At 36.5% G+C, this 19,392-nt stretch overlaps 1 protein-coding gene and 1 pseudogene across 6 annotated transcripts in view; both read right to left on the bottom strand.

Annotated features, from left to right (window-relative positions):
* Positions 1-19,392, bottom strand: part of MARK1 (microtubule affinity regulating kinase 1) — a 136,040-nt gene that overhangs the window by 32,934 nt on the left and 83,714 nt on the right. For all 6 annotated transcript variants that reach the window (XM_019030673.4, XM_019030682.4, XM_004028427.5 and 3 more), the window contains 3 exons: positions 15,040-15,096; positions 12,492-12,728; positions 12,283-12,402 (listed from right to left, as the gene is read on the bottom strand). In XM_019030673.4, coding sequence (XP_018886218.2) covers positions 12,283-12,402; positions 12,492-12,728; positions 15,040-15,096 — 414 coding nt within the window. The remainder of the gene's footprint in view (positions 1-12,282; positions 12,403-12,491; positions 12,729-15,039; positions 15,097-19,392) is intronic.
* Positions 4-12,270, bottom strand: LOC109027715 (histone deacetylase 1-like; annotated as a pseudogene).

The raw sequence follows: 19,392 nt of genomic DNA, 5'->3' as shown, positions 1-19,392 counted from the left end.
AAATAAACTCCACATTATGTGTGGTCAATCAGAACATTCAGCCACTTATTATAGCTCTATTTTAGCAAATGTAAAATTACTAGTTCACTCAAGAAGTTTCATGTGACATTTCTAGTTTGATTAGTGGGCCAAAAAGAGGTGTAAGACTTTGGGACACACACAACAACTATGACTATCTCCCTACACACTCACCAAATGCATTGATTCAAAATAGCATGCCTCTCTTATTCCTTCAAAGGGAATATTTTCAAATTTGGATATTTTAACGTAAGAATTTACTTCTTATAAAACAGATTTTAACTTCTGTTTCAGATTTTTACATTTAAGATTAATACAGAGATTATAATTTTTTCCTGTTTTATGCCAAATACATGCCTTATTTTAAAATCATCATTTACTAAAATATTAGTAAAGAAGAGGTCATGGGGAATGAAAATCAGGGTTAGCAGTAAAGCTATCAATAAAGATAGCTAAGATAATGTGGGAAGGGAAGGCAGTCAAAATTTAAGTCTAGAGTTAGGAATTAGGTAAGAATCAAGCTGGGGTTGATGTGAATTACCAGAGTCAGATTAAGCTAAGGCTGTGAAATAACAGACAGTCCTGGGCTGTTAAAAGGCAACCTTGTGGGGGCCAACTAGAGAATGGGAAAAATATTTGCAAAACACATACTGGATAAGGAGTAAATATTCAGAATATGTAAAGAATGCCTGCAACTCAATAACATCAAAACAAATAACCTGAATAAAAAATGGGCAAAGTAATTAACAGATATTTCTCCAAAAAAGATACGTAAGTGGCCAGAAAGCATGCTTGCTGTGTGAAAAGATGCTCAACATCACTAGTCATCAGGGAACTCAAAACCATAGTGAGCTATCACCTTATACTCATTAGGATGGCCACTCATTAGAATGGCCACTATCAAAAAAACAGGAAACAAGTGTTGGTGAGCATGTGGAGAAACTGAAACCCCTGTGAACTGCTGGCAGGAATCTAAAATGGTGCAGCTGCTATGGAAAATAGTACAGAGGTTCCTCAAAAAATTAAAAATAGAACTACCATATGATCCAGTAATCCCACTTCTGGGTATTTATCCAAAAAAACTGAAAGCAGAATATCAAAGAGATATTCAGAAACTTATATTCACTGCAGCATTAGTCACAAAAGCCAAGATGTGGAAGGAACCTAAATGTCCATTGACAAATGAATTGATAAAGAAAATGTGGTACATGAATACAAATAAATATTATTCAGCCTTAAAAAAAATCCTGTTATATGTTACAACATGGATGAACCTTGAGGACATTATGCTAAGTGAAATAAGCCAATCACAGAAGACAAATACTGCATGATTCTACTTATACAGATTATCTAAAGTAGTTAAACTCACAGGAACATAAAGTATAATAGAATGGTGATTGCTGGGGCTGATGAGGGGGAAATGGGGATTTGTTCAATGAGTACAGAGTTTTAGTCACACAAGATGAATGGTGATTGCTGGGGCTGATGAGGGAGAAATGGGGATTTGTTCAATGAGTACAGAGTTTTAGTCACACAAGATGAAAAAGTTCTGGAGATCTGTTGTACAACAATGTACACATAGTTAACGACACTGTGATACACACTTAGAAGTTGTTGAGGGTAAATATATGTCACGTGTTTTTTACCACCACGACCACCACCAAAAAAAAAAAAAAAAAGGCAATCTTGTAGAGAATTTACTATACTCATGGTCAGGCAATGGAAAACTGGAAGAAACTTATTTGAATAATTCTGTATTAATTTAGAAAGACTGTTCACTTTTTATTACTACAGAATTTTAGGTTTTCATTTTAGGTGCTGATATATTAATTGCTTTTTCCAGGTCCTGTAAAGTACATTCTCCATCTTTAAACTTTACTTGCCAATATTCCACTAATTAGAAAAATAACTTCCCATACATATATCTTTTGAAGGCTAATTTCTTGACTGCCCAGGTACCTTCCCCTCATTTATTAATATCTACCTAAAGCTAATCACCAGAAAATAAGAAATCCAGGGCAGATCTCTAACAACTGGAATCTCTTAGGAATAGTGCTGTGCTGGATTGGAGGCTTTTCCAGCGGTCATCGTCACATGATTTTTTTTTTTTTTAAAGACAGGGTCTCACTATGTTGCCCAGGCTTGAACTCTTGGGTTCAAGTTATCTGCTTGCCTCGGCTTCCCAAAGTGCTGGGATTATAGGCATGAGCCACCATGCCCGGCCACATGATACATTTTTAAACTAAACTTTCTAGAGAATTCATATTTTCTTGGAAGGCTAGGGATTGAGACTCAGGAATCCTTAGCCTACAGAGGATGCTGTACAAAAGTTGTGGGGTGGGTGTGATTCTCCAGGAAGAATGAATAGTGTAAGAATGAATAGAAGAGGGCTCAGAGTACAGCCTCAAGGAACACTAGTATTTAAAGGTTAGAAAGAAAAGAAATCCAAAAAGAAAAACCCGCACAGCATGACATGGAAGGCGAGGAAAGAGTTCTTCGAAGAGGAGAGTCCTGTCAAATACAGCCAAATGGTCAAATAAGGTGACGCCTAAATAAGTAGCCCCTTGTGTTTAGCAACAGAGATGGGGGACTTTGCTGGGGGAAGTTTCAGTGGAGTGGTGGCACTAGGAACCAGAAAGTAAATGGATTGGTGAGGAATGGGTGATGGTTTAAGTGTAGATACTCTTCAAAAGGGCTCACTACAAAGGAGGAGCAAGATGGCAGCACTGAAAGGGGATTGCCGGGTTGAAGGATGCCTTTTTTAGTGGAAGAGATTCACGTATGTATAAAAGCTGACGAAAAGGAGTCGATAGAGACAAGGTTCAGTTGGTTACAGAAGAAAGAGCCTTTTTGAAGGGGTGAGATACTGAGAAGGAAGGTAGTCACCAGATACAGCAAACAGATGAGTGAGTGAAGTCTTCAACAAAAGACATCTTTCCACTGTGACAAGCAGTGGGGAGAGATGGGGTCTAAACAGTTAATTTAATTTTTTTTGTATAGAAATGTACCATTTTATTACAAAGGTCTCAAAAATGAAAACGGTATCTCAAAAAGGAAACTAGACCACCAACCTCCACCTGCAGAATTAGGGGAAGACAAAGGGCAGGCAGTGTGAGTTTCTTGGCTCACCTGAGGCCACTGGGAAGGTATGAGGACAGAGCCAATCTAAAAATGGCTGATGTTACATTAGCAGCCTGAAAAGAACAGGAGACCCTTGAAGACCTGGCCACCCCTTCTAGAATGTTCAATAAGGGTACCTTTCCAAAGCTACTAAGCAGGCATTTGGCATTTCAGGATTTTGTCTTATGGTTACATGAAAGTATCCCTTTCACCCAAACCTGGTACTCTTTATGGTTCAAAGTTAAGAACTGGGGAAGTATGGAAGGATGGGTGGCAAGGCAGCTCCTAGAAGAGTTCACCCAGCATAGCTGCCCTGGGCTCAGGGCCTTGGTTTCTGTCTAGTCCCTGGGGATATTTATATTTAATAAACTTTCCTATAAATACACAGAGAAATAGGAAGTATAAAATCTGAGGTGTTGGTGGAGAAAGGCAGGGGACTTGGCAAGAAGCCAGAGCTGGAGAGGTCTGCTCAGGCCAACCTGACCTCCTCCTTGACCCCTTTGGCTTCTGGCTTCTCCTCCTTGGTTTTCTCCTCTTCTCATCTAGGTCTTTCTCTTTTCCATCCTGTTTTGACTCTCTTGGCTTTTTTGAAGTTGGAAGAGTTCTTGTGGCCACCCTCTCTCACCTCATCAGAGTCAGAGAACTCTTCCTCACAGGCAATTCGTTTGTCAGAAGAACAGATCGAGATCCATTTGTCAGGGTCTTCTTCGCTCTCATTGCCACTCTCCTCAGGGACAGATCTTCTGGAATCACCTGCATTTGGACCCAGGTGTGTGGGGCAGCATTCTCAGGTTCTCAAACAGTCGCTGTTTATCTTCTCCAAGTACCATTCGTGTTCTGGTTAGTCATACTGGAAGGACTGATGTGGAGCCTGAAATCTGGTCCAAACTATTCCAAGTAGTCGCTGTATGGAAGCTCATTAGGGATCTCTGTATCCAGGGCCACACCTGTCTCATATGTCCAGCACTAGGCAACATTACAAATTGGAACCACTTCCTCCCAGCATTAGCATAGGCAGGTTAAAGCTCTTGACAAATTCCATACACTTGGCATGCCCCCCTCAACCCTTTTTTTTTTTAGATGGACTCTCACTCAGTTCTCCAGGCTGGAGTGCCCTGGTGCAATCAGCTCACTGCAACCTCTGCCTCTAGGGTGCAAGCGATTCTCATGACTCAGCCTCCCGAATAGCTGGGATTACAGAAGTGCACCACCATGTCTGACTAATTTTTGTATTTTTAGTAGATGCGGGGTTTCACCATGTTGGCCAGGCTGGTGTCAAACTTCTGACCTCAAGTGATCCTCCTGCCTGGGCCTCCCAAAATGCTGAGAACAGGCATGAGCCACCACGACAGGCCAGCATGTGCTTTGATGATCAGATTGAAGCAACCTAACCAGTCCCCAGATAAGGAGTCTGAGCCACACTGTAAGAGCACTGCACTTGAAATGGCTTCATAGGACTTGTCGTCAATCCCATCTCGGAGCAGGTAGTTAACAGCATAATACTTGCCTTTGACAGCCCCAATATCCTGTAGATCCCTAGTTCCTGAAGAGTTCTCTCCATACTTAGGAGAAGACATAGTCATGACCCAGCCTGTGGTATAGAAGGCCTCTTCCATCCCATCGCCGTGGTGAATATCAATGTCAATATACAGCACCCTCTGGTGATAGGTTAGCAGTTCCAGGATGGCCAAGACAATGTCATTGATGTAATAGAAGCCAGATGCCTCAGGCTTCTTGGCATGGTTCAGGCCCCCAGCCCAATTCACAGCGATGTCTATCTGCTGCTTATTAAGTTTCACAGCACTTGCCAGAGAGCCACCAGTAGACAACTGTAAGAATTCAAACAGGCCATTGAATACTGGACAGTCCTTGCCGACGTTGAATCTGCATCTGCTTGCTGTGCTCGAACATGTAATCTGAATGGATGGAGCGCAAGAATTTAATGTAGTCATCCCTGTGGTACGTGGTCATCTCCTCAGCACTGGGTTTTCTATTGTTCAGTGGAGACCATAGCTGGGCAGCAAATTGTGAGTAGTAGATTTGGTGGGGCTTCATTGGATGGTCTTGTCTATAATATTAATTTCCAACATCCCCGTCTTAGTAGTAACAGACTTTCCTCCTGGTGCCCTGTGTCTGCATCATCTTGCTTGCCTTCTGTCCCTCCCATCAGCTGGTCTCAACAGTAATGTTTAAGGTATGGGAATGGGAAGTGAAGAGTACTCATGACTTTTGGTTTCTATTTTCTCAGAAGAATAAAAGACAAGGATATTTGCCTAGAATGTTTTCCCCTATCTTCCCACCTAAGTTCCTTTTTATTTCAAAATGACCACATAAAGCCTGGGACCTTTCTGTTACTCTCTTTCATGGCACCCTGATCTTTGCCTACAATTGAATGTAGCTTGTTGTTATGTAATATTTTGGTTTACCTGTTAATCATGTATCTCCACCACTGGACCATAAACCCAATCAAAGAATGATCCATGTCTGGTTTGTTCAATATTGCATATCCAGCACCTAAAAGTACCCAGCACTAAATGGTCAGTACATATTTGTAAACTGAATGAATAAAACCTCGTCTTAATCACTCATCTGTCCTCCTGTGTTCCCATGGAACTCTGCTTATATCCTAGTGTTACTGTTATTAAACTCTACCTTTGATTACAGTTAGTTGTGTAGAGGTTTATCTCCTTCACATTATTTAAAGTCCTTGAGGACAAAGGCTGTGGCTTATATGCTGTTTTTCTCACTACAGATGCCTGTTTTTGAACAACGTAGTGTTTTAAAATAATGTTGCTACAAGATCCCTGGGTAAGACAGAATCCAGAGATTAGCAACAAGAAGACACCTTACGAAGTTGTTATAACGTCCAGGAAAGAGAACAGAGGACTGAACTAGACATGAGGAAATGGAAGAAAGAAACCAGAAGTATAATCTATTGCACTTGATGACAACATTCATTTGGTTCTGAGGGAATGGATGGAATACAAGAGAGTTCTGAGAATTTTAAATCAGGTGCCTGGCAGAATATGGTTTCTATAAATTAAGCAAGAAATATAGGAGCAATAGCAGATTTGATAGCTAAGAGATAAGCAATTAGAAGGAAAATGAAAATAACTTTCTGATGTTTCTCAGTTAAGTTGTATTTATTTGGTGCTCACTTCATATCCACATGTTCCTGTCAGAAAAAATATATATATGGATCAAACCCTTAAGTGATTTGTTTGCTTTTTGGGGAAATGAGATTTACTTATGAAATCTAAAACTTTTTTTTTTTTTTTGAGATGGAGTTTTGCTCTGTCACCCAGGCTGGAGTGCAGTGGCACAATCTCGCCTCACTGCTACCTCTGCCCTCCCAGGTTCAAGCGATTCTCCTGCCTCAGCCTCTGGAGTAGCTGGGATTACAGGCATGGGCACCATGCCTGGCTGATTTTGTATCTTTAATAGAGACGGGGTTTCTCCATGTTGGTCAGGCTGCTCTCGAACTCCCAACCTCAGGTGATCCGCCCACCTCGGCCTCCCAAAGTGCTGGGATTACAGGTGTGAATCACCATGCCCAACCTATTTTTTTTTTTTTTTTGAGATGGAATCTCATTCTGTTTCCCAGGCTGGAGTGCAGTGGCGTGATCTCAGTTCACTGCAACCTCCACTTCCCAGGTTCCAGCAATTCTCCTGCCTCAGCCTCCTGAGTAGTTGGGATTACAGGCGCTCGCCACCATGGCCAGCTAATTTTTGTATTTTTAGTAGAGACGGGGTTTCATCATGTTGGCCAGGCTGGTCTTAAACTCCTGACCTTAGGTGATCTGCCCCCTTGGGCCTCCCAAAGTGCTAGGATTACAGGTGTCAGCCATAACTATTTGAATACATAACAGAATTAACTATTTAAAGTTGTGCTATTAGCAGTGAGTTTTAATAAAGACCAAAAGAACAACTTGAAGTGTGGGCTGGGATTTTCAGGGAAGGAACTGTAAGGGGGCAGGATGTAAACTGATTTGAAATATAAGCAGTATTTGGAATGGTGCAAAGTCATGGCAGAAGGATGTGAGGAACAGTGAGGAGGCACCCTTCTTTTACTAAGCACACAGATTGTGTACAATGAAAGAATACATTTTATACAACATTTTACAATTAGCACGGGAAAAAAAACAACAGGTGGACACAGAAGGACTGACTGCTAATCCTCACATAAAACTAGATTTGAGGCTAGGCTGAGTCAGAAAAAGTAGAAAATGCAGTGATAAGGAAAGAAAGAGAATTGGGCAGCAATGAGAGAATCAACAGTTTTGTTTCCCTTTATTATTATTATTCTAGTCACTGGGAATCACCAAGAGTCTACTTAGCAGTTTGTCTCACAACAACAGTTGTATTTCAAAGCAGAATAAAAGTAATCTTCTCAGAATGGAAGATAAAGGTTGGAAAGAGGATCTCCTTAAGAAAGGGAAGATGTGGGGGTTTAACTCTGTTAATTTAAAATCTGAGGGTCTTTTTCCAAAAATAAAGCATAGAAAGCAACGAAGTATGGATACATGAACGGGAAGAGAGATATGGACTACCTGCCCTTAGTTGTGTGAACCTCATGCATATGTAAAATTCTTTCATGGTAACCAAAAGAGTTAACATTAAAAGTCGAGGGAAAAACTTTCCCAGAAAATGGAGGTACTGGGTGACAGGAGAGAGCTCATGTAACCCGAGTCTGGGTGGTCTCAGGCATGGTATAAAGAACTAGGCCAACAAACTGCACTAGACATAGAAACTAGCTGAATAAACTCATCCACTCCGATTTCATTTCAGGTATCTCATGAGAAACTAGAGGACAAAAACAATTCCAAAATTAACAAAACAAAGTTTACTCTAGCCATCAGTGCCAATGAACATAAATGACTGCCTGAGAGTTATATTAACAAAATAATTGATTCAGACGAATTAAAGAATTAAACCAGCTATGGGAAATATACACTCTATACTTAGGTGCACATTTATTTTATTTTATCTTATTTGGAGATAGGGTCTTGTTCTGTCATCCCGGCTGCAGTCCAGTGGCGCAATCATGGCTTACAGCATCCTCAGTCTCCTGGGCTCAAGCAATCCTCGTGCTTCAGCCTGCTGAGTAGCTAGAACTACAGATGTGTGACACCACACCCAGCTAATGTAGAGTCAGGGTTTTTCCATGTTGCCCAGGCTGGTCTCGATCTCCTGGACTTAGGTGATCTGCCCGCCTTGGCCTCCCAAAGTATTTGGATTACAGTCATGAGCCATCAAGCCTGGCCTGAGGTGCACATTTTAAAAATATGGAATTTAGAATGGCCAGACAAATAATTTTACTTAAATGATTTCAACCTTTGTAAAATATACTATATGCTTCTGAATTTGTACACAGAAATCTTTCATTAAAAAATTATGAATTAATTGATTTTTTTGCTTTACTGTCATTTGGCAGACATAAACAAGACTGTAAAGATTATTTTAGTAACACCTGAAAAATTAAGTATCAAAAGTCAAAATAAACACTTTTACGGGAGGACCAATGATGACAAAGAGCGGGCAATAAGAGGAGCTTTGCTTCAGGCTCAAATTTTGCATTGTTTTGAAAGGTAATATAGTCCATCTTGGTTAAAGACTGGAAAAATGAACGAACACATACAAAACAGGGAAAGCAGAAAAGTTTTTCAGTTTCTTTCTAATAAAAAAATCTAGACATACTAATATTCCAATAAATGGGTTAAAAAAAACCCTAGTGTACAACATAAAACACAAATCCTTTTAAAATCATAATGCCCTCATTATGAGAGGACAGTATAAAACATGGAAGTTTCAGACTAGTACAATTAGAAAGAGCTGACAGCATTCACATATATAACCTGAAAAAATTATATAACTGTTTGCTTATGTCTAGAAACAAACTACAGGCCTAGTAGAATATGAAACTAATTTCAATAATTTTTATTTTCACAGATGATAAATAAGGCATTTAACTTATGAGTCTTTAAGAAACACTTTAATAAAATACACAGTTATGTCTGGTAGCAACAGAAAGGTAAGTTAAATAAGTTTGAAACAATATGCAACCATGTAAAATTCTCTAAATCAAATTTCAATATTAGCAAAATATATAGTGAAGAAAGACTAGAGGATACTCTAATCAATAATTCATGACACTAAAGTAACACTGAAAAAACATTCATGATGTTCCATTTTTTTTAAATGTGGAAATTACCAGAAAAATATTTTATATTAAAATATACAAAGTTGGTACAAATCTATGAGGCTTATTAACCAGACTCCTTAAGACAAGTAGTTAAAAGACACTGAGAGCTTATACATGAAGAAGCACAAACCATTCATTAAAAATATTCCATTTTATTGCTAATAAAAGAAATACAAATTAAAGCAAGGCATCAAATACTAGAATTTGTATCCATTATTGAATCAGGGTATGGAGAGTAGGTACATTCAAAAGCCTTGGGTCACACATATCTTTTGGCAATGATAAAAGAGCTATCCGATCACTTACACCCTTTGACCCAGTAATTCCACTCTGAAGAATTTATCTAAGCATATATCCCAAATGGGAAAAAAGTATACCACATTGTTTTTTATCAAAAACAATGTAAACAACTCAGATGTGCAATAAGCAGGGAATAGTTAAATAAATTACGTTACGTAACCCAAGGAGAATAACATAGCTATTAAAAAGGAAGGAGTGCATTCTTATGACAAAGCAAGAAGTGCATATCAAAAGCTTCTAAGGTTAAAAAAAAGAATGGAACATAATATAAAACATTACTAACACATAAAATGTTATGTTTACATAATAAAGATGAGTATTTTGAAAATAGCTTTAAAAAAGTTTACAGATTTTTTACTGTAAAGCTAATAAAATTGGTATGAAAAATAAAAGTGAAGACTAACAATTTTTGAAGTCACCAATGTTTCTAGGAGAGTTTCTTAAGGTATGGTATAAGAAATATTTCTTTTTTAAAAAATGGTGTCAAGTTTCCCTGGAAAGTCATTTCTGGGAACTGTGAAGCAAATCAGCCTTTGTATAGTAATATCTATAATATGATAATATTTCCAGTGGGGACTCGTGGTTTCATAGCTGAAAAACTTTGTTTTGGTAAGCTGGAACAGAAAGTTTCAGACTATACTGAAATATATTAGAGTGAGCTTCTGATGATCAAATATTTTAGTAATAAAAATTTGGCTTTTAAACTCAACTCAAAGCACTCTAATATTTTAATCCTCAACATGTTAATAATAATGATGAAAGACTAAAGTGTTTGGCTATTATAAATTAATCATCTTTAAGACATAAGCACATCTTACCTACTGTCCATAGAGATCTGTAATATCTATCCCCCCAAAATAATTTTTGTATGTTCTTTTTGCTCTGCTCATTAGCTAAGCTGCTGCTTCAACTTTGGGCATTTTATTGTGTCACTCAGGTAAAGTGGGGTTCTTATGATAAAAGTTAGTCACAAAACAGGATTACAAAACATGTTCTCTAAAGTTCATTATTTTAGAACTGATATGAGAGTCAAAAATTTTAGCTTTTTAAATATTTCACCTAATTTTTCTATGAATAATGATGGAAAGCTTTCAAAATAAGTGATATAAAAGTGGGCATTATATAGTACATGTTCTCTATTAAAGCATTACCTCATATTTTTTTAACCCCAAAAGGGGGGAAAAGCCCACAAAACTCATAAGCTATAACTAATCACATTTAAACAAATAATTCAGTAAAAAAATCATGATAATTGACTAACTGACACAAAGCATTTAAAATAATTTCCCAATGGAAGTCGCCATCCCTTAATTTCCATCAAAACATGCTGTATCCTCTACTGAAAAATATTTGTGGAAATAAAATTACAAAGCCCACACTAACCTGAGAGCTCTGTACACAGGGATGGCTCACTATAAGGCTGCCTCCTAAGGAGCATGAAGTCCATGCCAGAAAGCCCCATTGCTACACTAAAAAAGTACAGTTTATATGAGGTTAATTCTCTGAATTCTCTACCCTTTCTATTAAGGCAAATAAAAGAAGACAGAAAGTACTAGTGAATAATGCATGCTGAATCTCTGAAATTATCTTAGTAAAGGCTAAAATATCATTCTTAAAAACAGATGGGCAAAATACTTAAGAAATAAATTATTCTAATTGCAGTGCCAGAAGAAAAAAAATAGTAGACATTTTGGTTATGTGAACTTGCTTGGCTGTAACATACTTAGTCCATTTATAATAGTGTCTTTTATTATAAATAACCTCACATACAGAACATATGTAGGCAACACAACAGTGTGCTAAGAAATGAAATGCCTGTTTCCAGTATGTTGTACTTAAATATTTGTAAATTTTCTTTACTAAAGTTGAGAGGTTTCTGTTACATTTTTATTTTATTTTATTTTATTTTTTTATGATAGAGTCTCGCTCTGTCGCCCAGGCTGGAGTGCAGTGGCGTGATCTCGGCTCACTGCAAGCGCCGCCTCCCAGGTTCACGCCATTCTCCTGCCTCAGCCTCCCAAGTAGCTGGGACTACAGGTGTGCGCCACCTCGCCGGGCTAATTTTTTGTATTTTTAGTACAGACAGGGTTTCACCATGTTAGCCAGGATGGTCTCGATCTCCTGACCTCATGATCTGCCCGCCTCCGCCTCCCAAAGTGCTGGGATTACAGGCTTGAGCCACCGTGCCCAGCCCTACATTTTTAAATGCTAGATATCAATGTCAGATATAGCTGTGAAATATTCATTAGATTAGAATTTTCACTATTTTCTTTTATCCTTGAAATATTTATTGAGTACCTACTAAAAACAAGGTTTCTGTTTTCGACAAAGCAATTTCTGACAGCAGCTACGTTTTCCTCCTTCTCTAACTAAAAGTCAACCTCTATTTTTGTGTTGTTTTTATTTAATACGGCACTGCAGAACAAAGAGGAAATAATAGTTTTTAGAGACAGTTACTGTGGCAACTTTTGAAAGTGAAAAAAATAGTGAAAAAAAGTCATGTAATTTTCCCTACCTATAAACAAAAGGCAGATTAGATAATTTGGCAATTTTCCTAAGAAAACATAGGAGAAAAATGCTCTTCAGTTCCTGGAATATTTTAATTGTTAAAATTTAAATTTGGAGTACAAAAATTTACTTACTTCCAAGCTGCCTCTCTTTATTGGATTCAGGACTAATAATTTCTTCAGAAGATTTTCACAGTCTGTGGACATATAGAAGGGAATACGGTACTTCCCTCGTAAAACTCGCTCTCGCAGTTCCTTAATAAAAGTGAAAGAAAGCACTTATAACTGGTTTTTGAAATAATCATACTTGGGGATAAAACATTAATAAAGAATTTAGCTGATACCTTTAAATTCTGGCCATCGAAAGGCAAGGAGCCACTGACTAATGTATAGAGAATGACGCCCAGACTCCACACATCCACTTCAGGCCCGTCATACTTCTTTCCTTGGAAAAGCTCAGGAGCAGCATAGGGTGGGCTTCCACAAAATGTGTCCAATTTGTTCCCAACTGTAAATTCATTACTAAAACCAAAGTCAGCAATTTTAATATTCATATCACCATCAAGGAGAAGGTTTTCAGCCTAAGAGGAAAATAATAGAAAGAACAATGTAAAAAGCCTACATAAAATAAAAATATTTGTAAAAGAGTTTTAGCTTCCAAACTTACATATCTCTTGCCCCTCATTTCTAAATGTAGTATCAAATTTAGAAGCCCAGTATGGTACTTCAATGCATAACTGTTCTGAATTACATCTACATAAGACTAAATTTTAACACTACATAAGGAAAGCTCTCTTTATATGCATATATGCAACTACTTAAGAAAGGTTATTTAAAACCTATTTTCTTTCATAGGTTATTTTAAACTCATTTTTTTCCTCACAGTCAGAAACCTCCTGGAAGCGTACCTTAATATGACCTACTCTAAAGAACATAATACTAATCCATCTTGGACTTAAACCAACATGATTACCCAAAGGAGCTCTATTTTAATAGGGTATTGTTGGTTAATGCAAGGCTCAAAGGTATATCTACAGTAACTGCCTGTCAGAGGTTCTGTGACTACTAATTCATTCCTTTGTCCTCTCTTGTAGAATGTTTTCTCAACAAAGTACTGTTTCAGTAAAACATGACCAAAAAATACAGCCTCCATTATATCTTGTCTGTTTTAAGCTTCTTTTTGCTGTTCTAAAACTAGATTCTCTTCTTGACGTATATTTTACATAGAAAACAATGAATTTTCCACGTTTTGAGATGGTTTTCCAAAATCCTAAAGCAGAATCACTCAAAGACAATATTTCACATGTCCCTTTTGTAAACAGAAGCAACTCAATAAAGGACTTGCTTTTGTACATGTTTTATTTTAAACTCTATTACAACGGATGGATAGACTAACAAAGTTATAGGTTACTTTGTAGATGTGTTTTATCAGGTTCCAAAAAGAAATAAAATTTGACTAAAACAAAAATCAGATTTCTCTATATTACTGGAAGGTCCAACAATTATAAGAGTCAAGCACTCTGCCCATCATCTATCTCTTCCCTCCCTACCTACCACAACCTTTCTTTTCTTCTTTTTTATGGTATACTAGCTTGGGATATTTGTTTTCATTTTATTTTGGAAAATGCAGATACACCTAGAACCCAAAATATACAATAAAAATAGGGTATCATTTATCACATAAATACTATAAAAGCACATATATTTGGAAAAATTTATATTAGATTGTCACATTTTTGAACTGTGACAAAACCAGGTTATTTTTATGTTCTGATGTAAGGGGCTGGTCATTGTAAATTTCTGCAGCTGTTTGTGAGCAAGCTGGACTTTTTTCAGTCTCTCTAAAAATGTCTAGATGAATATCAAAGTATCCAAGCTGCCTCAGAAGAGAAGAGCTGCAAGGGGTTCTGAGGTCTCCTTCCAGGAATGTACAGGAAAACTCTCTCTACTGGACTGGAGGGAAAACAGAAGGTTTTGAACAGGATTATTTTTTGCAGATTTTTTTCATATAAGAAATGAGATGATAAACTGGGAGTTAAACACAGAAGCAGGGGAACAGTTCGTTTCTTTCTCATTCATCATAGAAGTGATTCCCCTTAAAATAGCCAAGGAAGGAAACCAAGAAATAGAAAAATTTGGAGCAATAGAAAATTCATAAGCTCTGAAAAATGAAGCTAAAATACAGAATTAGACTTGACTTTTGACAACTGTTTAGGATAATATATTCAAATATAACCCAAACTGGTGATAGTAGTTGATAAAGGTGATGAGGAAAAAAGTAAAACAGAAAAATAAGAGTCCTATGTAAGGGACAATGCAAATTACATTTGGAAGATTAGAGAAAAAAGGAAAAAAAGGTATAAACATTTTAGTCCAGGGTGTTTCCACTTTCAACAAAATCTATGCGGCACAACCATTAATTGACTAACTACACATTTCTTATTCCAAAGTATGCTCATTTATACTATTATACACATTTAATGTTCATAAAAATGTTTTACAACTTTCCTTAGTTCTTTGAGCTTTAAGGTAGAGTGTGAATACTGTCTCTTATGTAAAGGAAACATGGGTCTGTGCTCTGACTTTGCTTCTGTCTGAGGTCCCACACTTTTGGCTGGGAACGAAGTTCCATATCTATGCATTTAAAACAAACTAATTAATAGTGAATCAAATCGTCTAACCTCTAAAGCCAGAAAACTTACCACTCATATTTTCTTCATTTGCTCAGTGAAAATATTACCTTTCATAAAGTTGCTGTGAGAATCAAAAACTAACTACTTGTATAGTGTCTAGCAGCACAGTTAGGCAATAAAATAGACAGCTCTAATATTATTATTAAACATATGTTAATAATAAAGATTTTTTTTAAAAAAATTACACTCAGAAGCTTACCTTAAGATCACGGTGAACAATGTACTTTTGATGACAATACTGTACAGCAGATACAATCTGGAATAAATATTTGGATAAAAGAGTCAAATTATTAAAAAAACACAATTTTCCCCAATAATCACCTCCAATTTAGATAAATTACTAATTTGGATTTCAAGGTAATATTTAATAAATATGCAATGCTTTTAGTTCAGAAAACTACACATTAAAGTGATGAAACTTTCGCTGTTAAATGCAGAAAATATGGAAAAGTAATATTCTCTTGCTAAAATACAATAAAATATTTCTTTGTCAGAGGCTGTGAAGATTTCATATGGATCATTTATAGTTCTCTGTTTATGTGACTGAATGTGTACAATTTATAGTTTTGGCCAAATGGTTTATTACAGTGTTGAAATAAAAGCTTTGGCACACATGAATTAGTATTTTAAGATAATTGTCTCAAGTTAAAAAAGCAAAACTCTATTCTAGGAATTACATCAAATGTGTTCAAGGCATGTTTCTTTAGTGAGGCCAAATCACTAAGAACTTAACAATGAGGTATTTAGCAATATCTATATTTATCTGTTCATATATAAAGAGAAAGGAAAATTTTTGAGCCTTAAAAAGAAACCTGATCAGCAACAGAAAAGAGGGAAAAATGAAATTTAATCTTAAACCTGTCACTAATTCAGTCAGGTGAAGTATTCTATGCCTGTAACTTGATTTTGTATGCAGCCATAATTTTTAACTATCACACAGGGCTCTTTGGAGAAAAGGACTAAACAAGGAGGAACCCAACAGTTTAAAGGCCAAAACTATGAGAGAAATAGATTATAAACAATTCTATGATAGTTCTTTATTACATAAAATACAGAAATAGAAAGCATCTGATAGCAATCAATTAAGAACTATTTTGTACATATAATTACATCTGATGAATAGAAGGACAGTCATTTTAATGTACATCAGAACATTCAATTCTGTGGATTCAGTTAAATATAAAAACAGTTTGAATGTTAGGCATTTACAAATGGAGACAAAAATGAGATTTTTTTTAAAGTCTAAAGGTGATGTGAAGTATGACCATGCTAATAGGAATATGGGTGGAAAAAAAACTTCAAAGTAGAAGTAAACTGATATTTCAGTATTATAAAATTATTCTAATGTATATTAAAATGGTTTGAAGACAGAGAAAACATGAATTCAAAACAAAATCATCAACACACATTGAGTAATATACAATTCCATTTAATTCATTTTGATTCAACAGTTTATTGAGTACCTGCTATGTGCAAGGAAATGTGCTGGTTGCTAGGCAAATACAAAAATGAATACTAAGTGGACTCTGTCCTTAAGGCGCTTACAATCTGATTAAGAAGAGAAAATAAGGTATATATTCTCTATATACCTTGTATTATGGAGGTATATATTATTATATATAGAGGTATATATTATTACCTTTCTATATATTGTATATAGAGCGGTATATATTATTCCCCTATAATACAAGGTAGAATCACAGAACTCTACCTTTTATGAGAGAATCATAAAAAATAAAGAATAATTTCAGTTAGAAATGCTTCCTGAAGGAGGTGATATTTGGTCTAAGCCATCCTTGAAGGACAGAAATATTTTAAAATGTGGAGATCTGGGGATGGGGAGGTGATGAAATGCATTAATGACAAGGGAACTGTGTATTTGAAAAGCAAGTAGGACTCATGCCTATAATCTCAGCACTTTGGGAAGCTGAAGTGGGAGGATGATCGCTTGAGGCCAGAAGTTCAAGACCAGGCCTTGGCAACACAGTGAGACCCCGTCTCTACAAAAAATAAAAATATTAGCTAGGCGTGGTGGCATGCACCTGTGGTCCCAGCTACACGGAAGGCTGAGGCAGGAGGATTTCTTGAGCCTAGGAGGTCGAGGTTGCAGTATGCCATGTTCACACCACTGCACACCAACCTGGATGACAGAGTGAGACTCTGTCTCAAAAACAACAAACAAACAAACAAACAAAAAGACCAACCAACCAAACAAACAAAATAAACCCCACAAAACCAAACCAAACCAAAAATCATTTAAAGAAAAGGAGGTGGAAAAATGGTGACAGTGGGAGTCAAATCTTGACAAATAGGTTGGTAAAAGTCATGAATTCAAAACTAGGCAGGAACTGCAGAACCACTAGATGTTCTTGGGCAGGGTGACTGGGAATGATTATAATCAATTTGAAGTATGAGTCCCAAAAATACAGAAGGTTCTAATGATGAAAATTTGTAGTATTAGTTTTCTTAAGCAATATGCCTCAAAATTCTAATACCCAATTTTCACTAAACTATGTTCATTAGCCAAAAGATACATACATTTATATGTATATTTTATTAGACATACTATATAGGTTATAGTATGTTCATATTATAAGATTATTTTGTATCATGGGTGCCAGAAATTTGCTGATAATTACATTATCTTTTTTTAGTCACATGTTTGTATGAGCCACTGAAGGTATGCAACAGATAATAATTTGGTTACCAAACATGATCAGAGGCCATGCAACTCATGTCAGACACAATGGTCTCTATGAAAACAGTTCTATAAGTACTTCTGGAATCAAACATTTCCTGAGCCTCAAAGCATCAAGAATGGAAAGATAATTACAAAGAATCCTCTGCATTAAGCATGTGTTCTCCCCAAACTCTATGAACTCTGAGCTATCAGTCAAATGTGGTAGTTTATTATAGTATTACCACATTTGCTTAGCAGGGAACAATTTCTGCCATGAAAGAAGTTCTGCCTTCTGACTCAATGCAAGAATCCCCCTCCACAAGCCCAATTTTTACTGCATTATTTTACAGCTAGACCTTCGCATCTCAAACCATTCTGTACTTCCATAAATAGGATATCGGAACTTCCCTATGAGCCTTCTATTAATGGATCCTGAAAACATGATTTACTGTCAGCTGGGTACTGACGGTAAGACCACACACATCAGTGTTTTCCATTGAGGTGGAGTTATCACGGTTACTTTGCAATTATTAATACTTATAAGTGGTAGACTTGATATTGCAAGAATTGAATCAATATTATGACTTTTTTTTTTCTGTAGGCTCAAGTCTTAAGGAATGTAAAAGCATTGTATGGGCAATGGCTGCTCAGTGGTCTTAAACTGCCCGAGTGTCTTCGGTATTTCTAAGAGTAAGGTCAAGGACGTATATACATTTATTATTGTTGACACAGTATTAATACATACATTCTTTCACTGTTAACATAAAAAAGCAAATAAAAGTAAATGTATATTCATTAAGTCTGTAAGAGTTTAAATCAAATCCATAAATAAAAATAAGCTCCTCAAAAATAAATTTAAGTATAAATTTATCTTTAGTCAGGTAACTACAAAATAATGTACGTGTGTGCATGTGTGTATGTATGTTTACATATCTCTGGTTTGTAAAAATGTGAGTTAGTAACTTTTTTAGTTTTGGGAAAACATATATAGATACTAAATACATTTAAAATTTATAGTAAATAAATAAATTATAAAGAAAATATTTGCCATTGTTTTACAATTTATATAGCATTCATTTGGCACTCAGTCTCTGCAATGTAAAGAATACAAAGATGATTTCAAAATATTACAGACTTTATTTAAAAAACCAAGCCAATTTTAGTAATTATTTGTATCTCTATTAAAATACCTATGTCCCAACCTCTCATCCTGCTCTTGCTCTCCAGCAAAGATGGAAAGCTCTTTAAAATAGCAGGCATTTCCACCTTCTCTAATTCCATATAGTACCCAGTACAATTTTCTACATCTACCAAAAAATAAGTAAAACTAGCTGCCTTAAAAAATAAGTAGCAATAATCTTTAAAATATACATTAGGATTCTAATGGGAATATTTAATGCAAATTGGAACTTTCTTGCTGATCTGCTACTAACAAAAGCTACTGTGACTGATATTAAATGAATAATACTTAAAACTATGTGTGTGGCTGGGCACAGTGGCTCACGCCTATAATCCCAGCACTTTGGGAGGCTGAGGTGGGCAGATCACCTGAGGTCAGGAGTTCAAGACCAGCTTGGCCAACATGCTGAAACCCCATCTGTACTAAAAATACAAAAATTAGCTGGGCGTGGTGGTGTGTGCCTGTAATCCCAGCTACTTGGGAGGCTGAGGTAGGAGAATCGCTTGAACCCAGGAGGCGGAGGTTGCAGCGAGACAAGATAGCGCCACTGCACTCTAGCCTGGGTGACAGAGCAAGTATCTGTCTCAAAAAAAATAATAAAAATAAAAAATAAATAAATAAAATAAATACATGTCGAGGGACATTCCAAGATGGCCGAACAGGAAGACCTCTGGTCTGCAGCTCCCAGCATG

The sequence above is a fragment of the Gorilla gorilla genome, chromosome 1, assembly GCF_029281585.2.
Source record: "Gorilla gorilla gorilla isolate KB3781 chromosome 1, NHGRI_mGorGor1-v2.1_pri, whole genome shotgun sequence".
In the NCBI taxonomy this organism is placed as follows: Eukaryota; Metazoa; Chordata; class Mammalia; order Primates; family Hominidae; genus Gorilla; species Gorilla gorilla.
The sequence above is the reverse complement of the archived record's forward strand: the minus strand, read 5'-3'. Positions and strand labels throughout refer to the sequence as shown.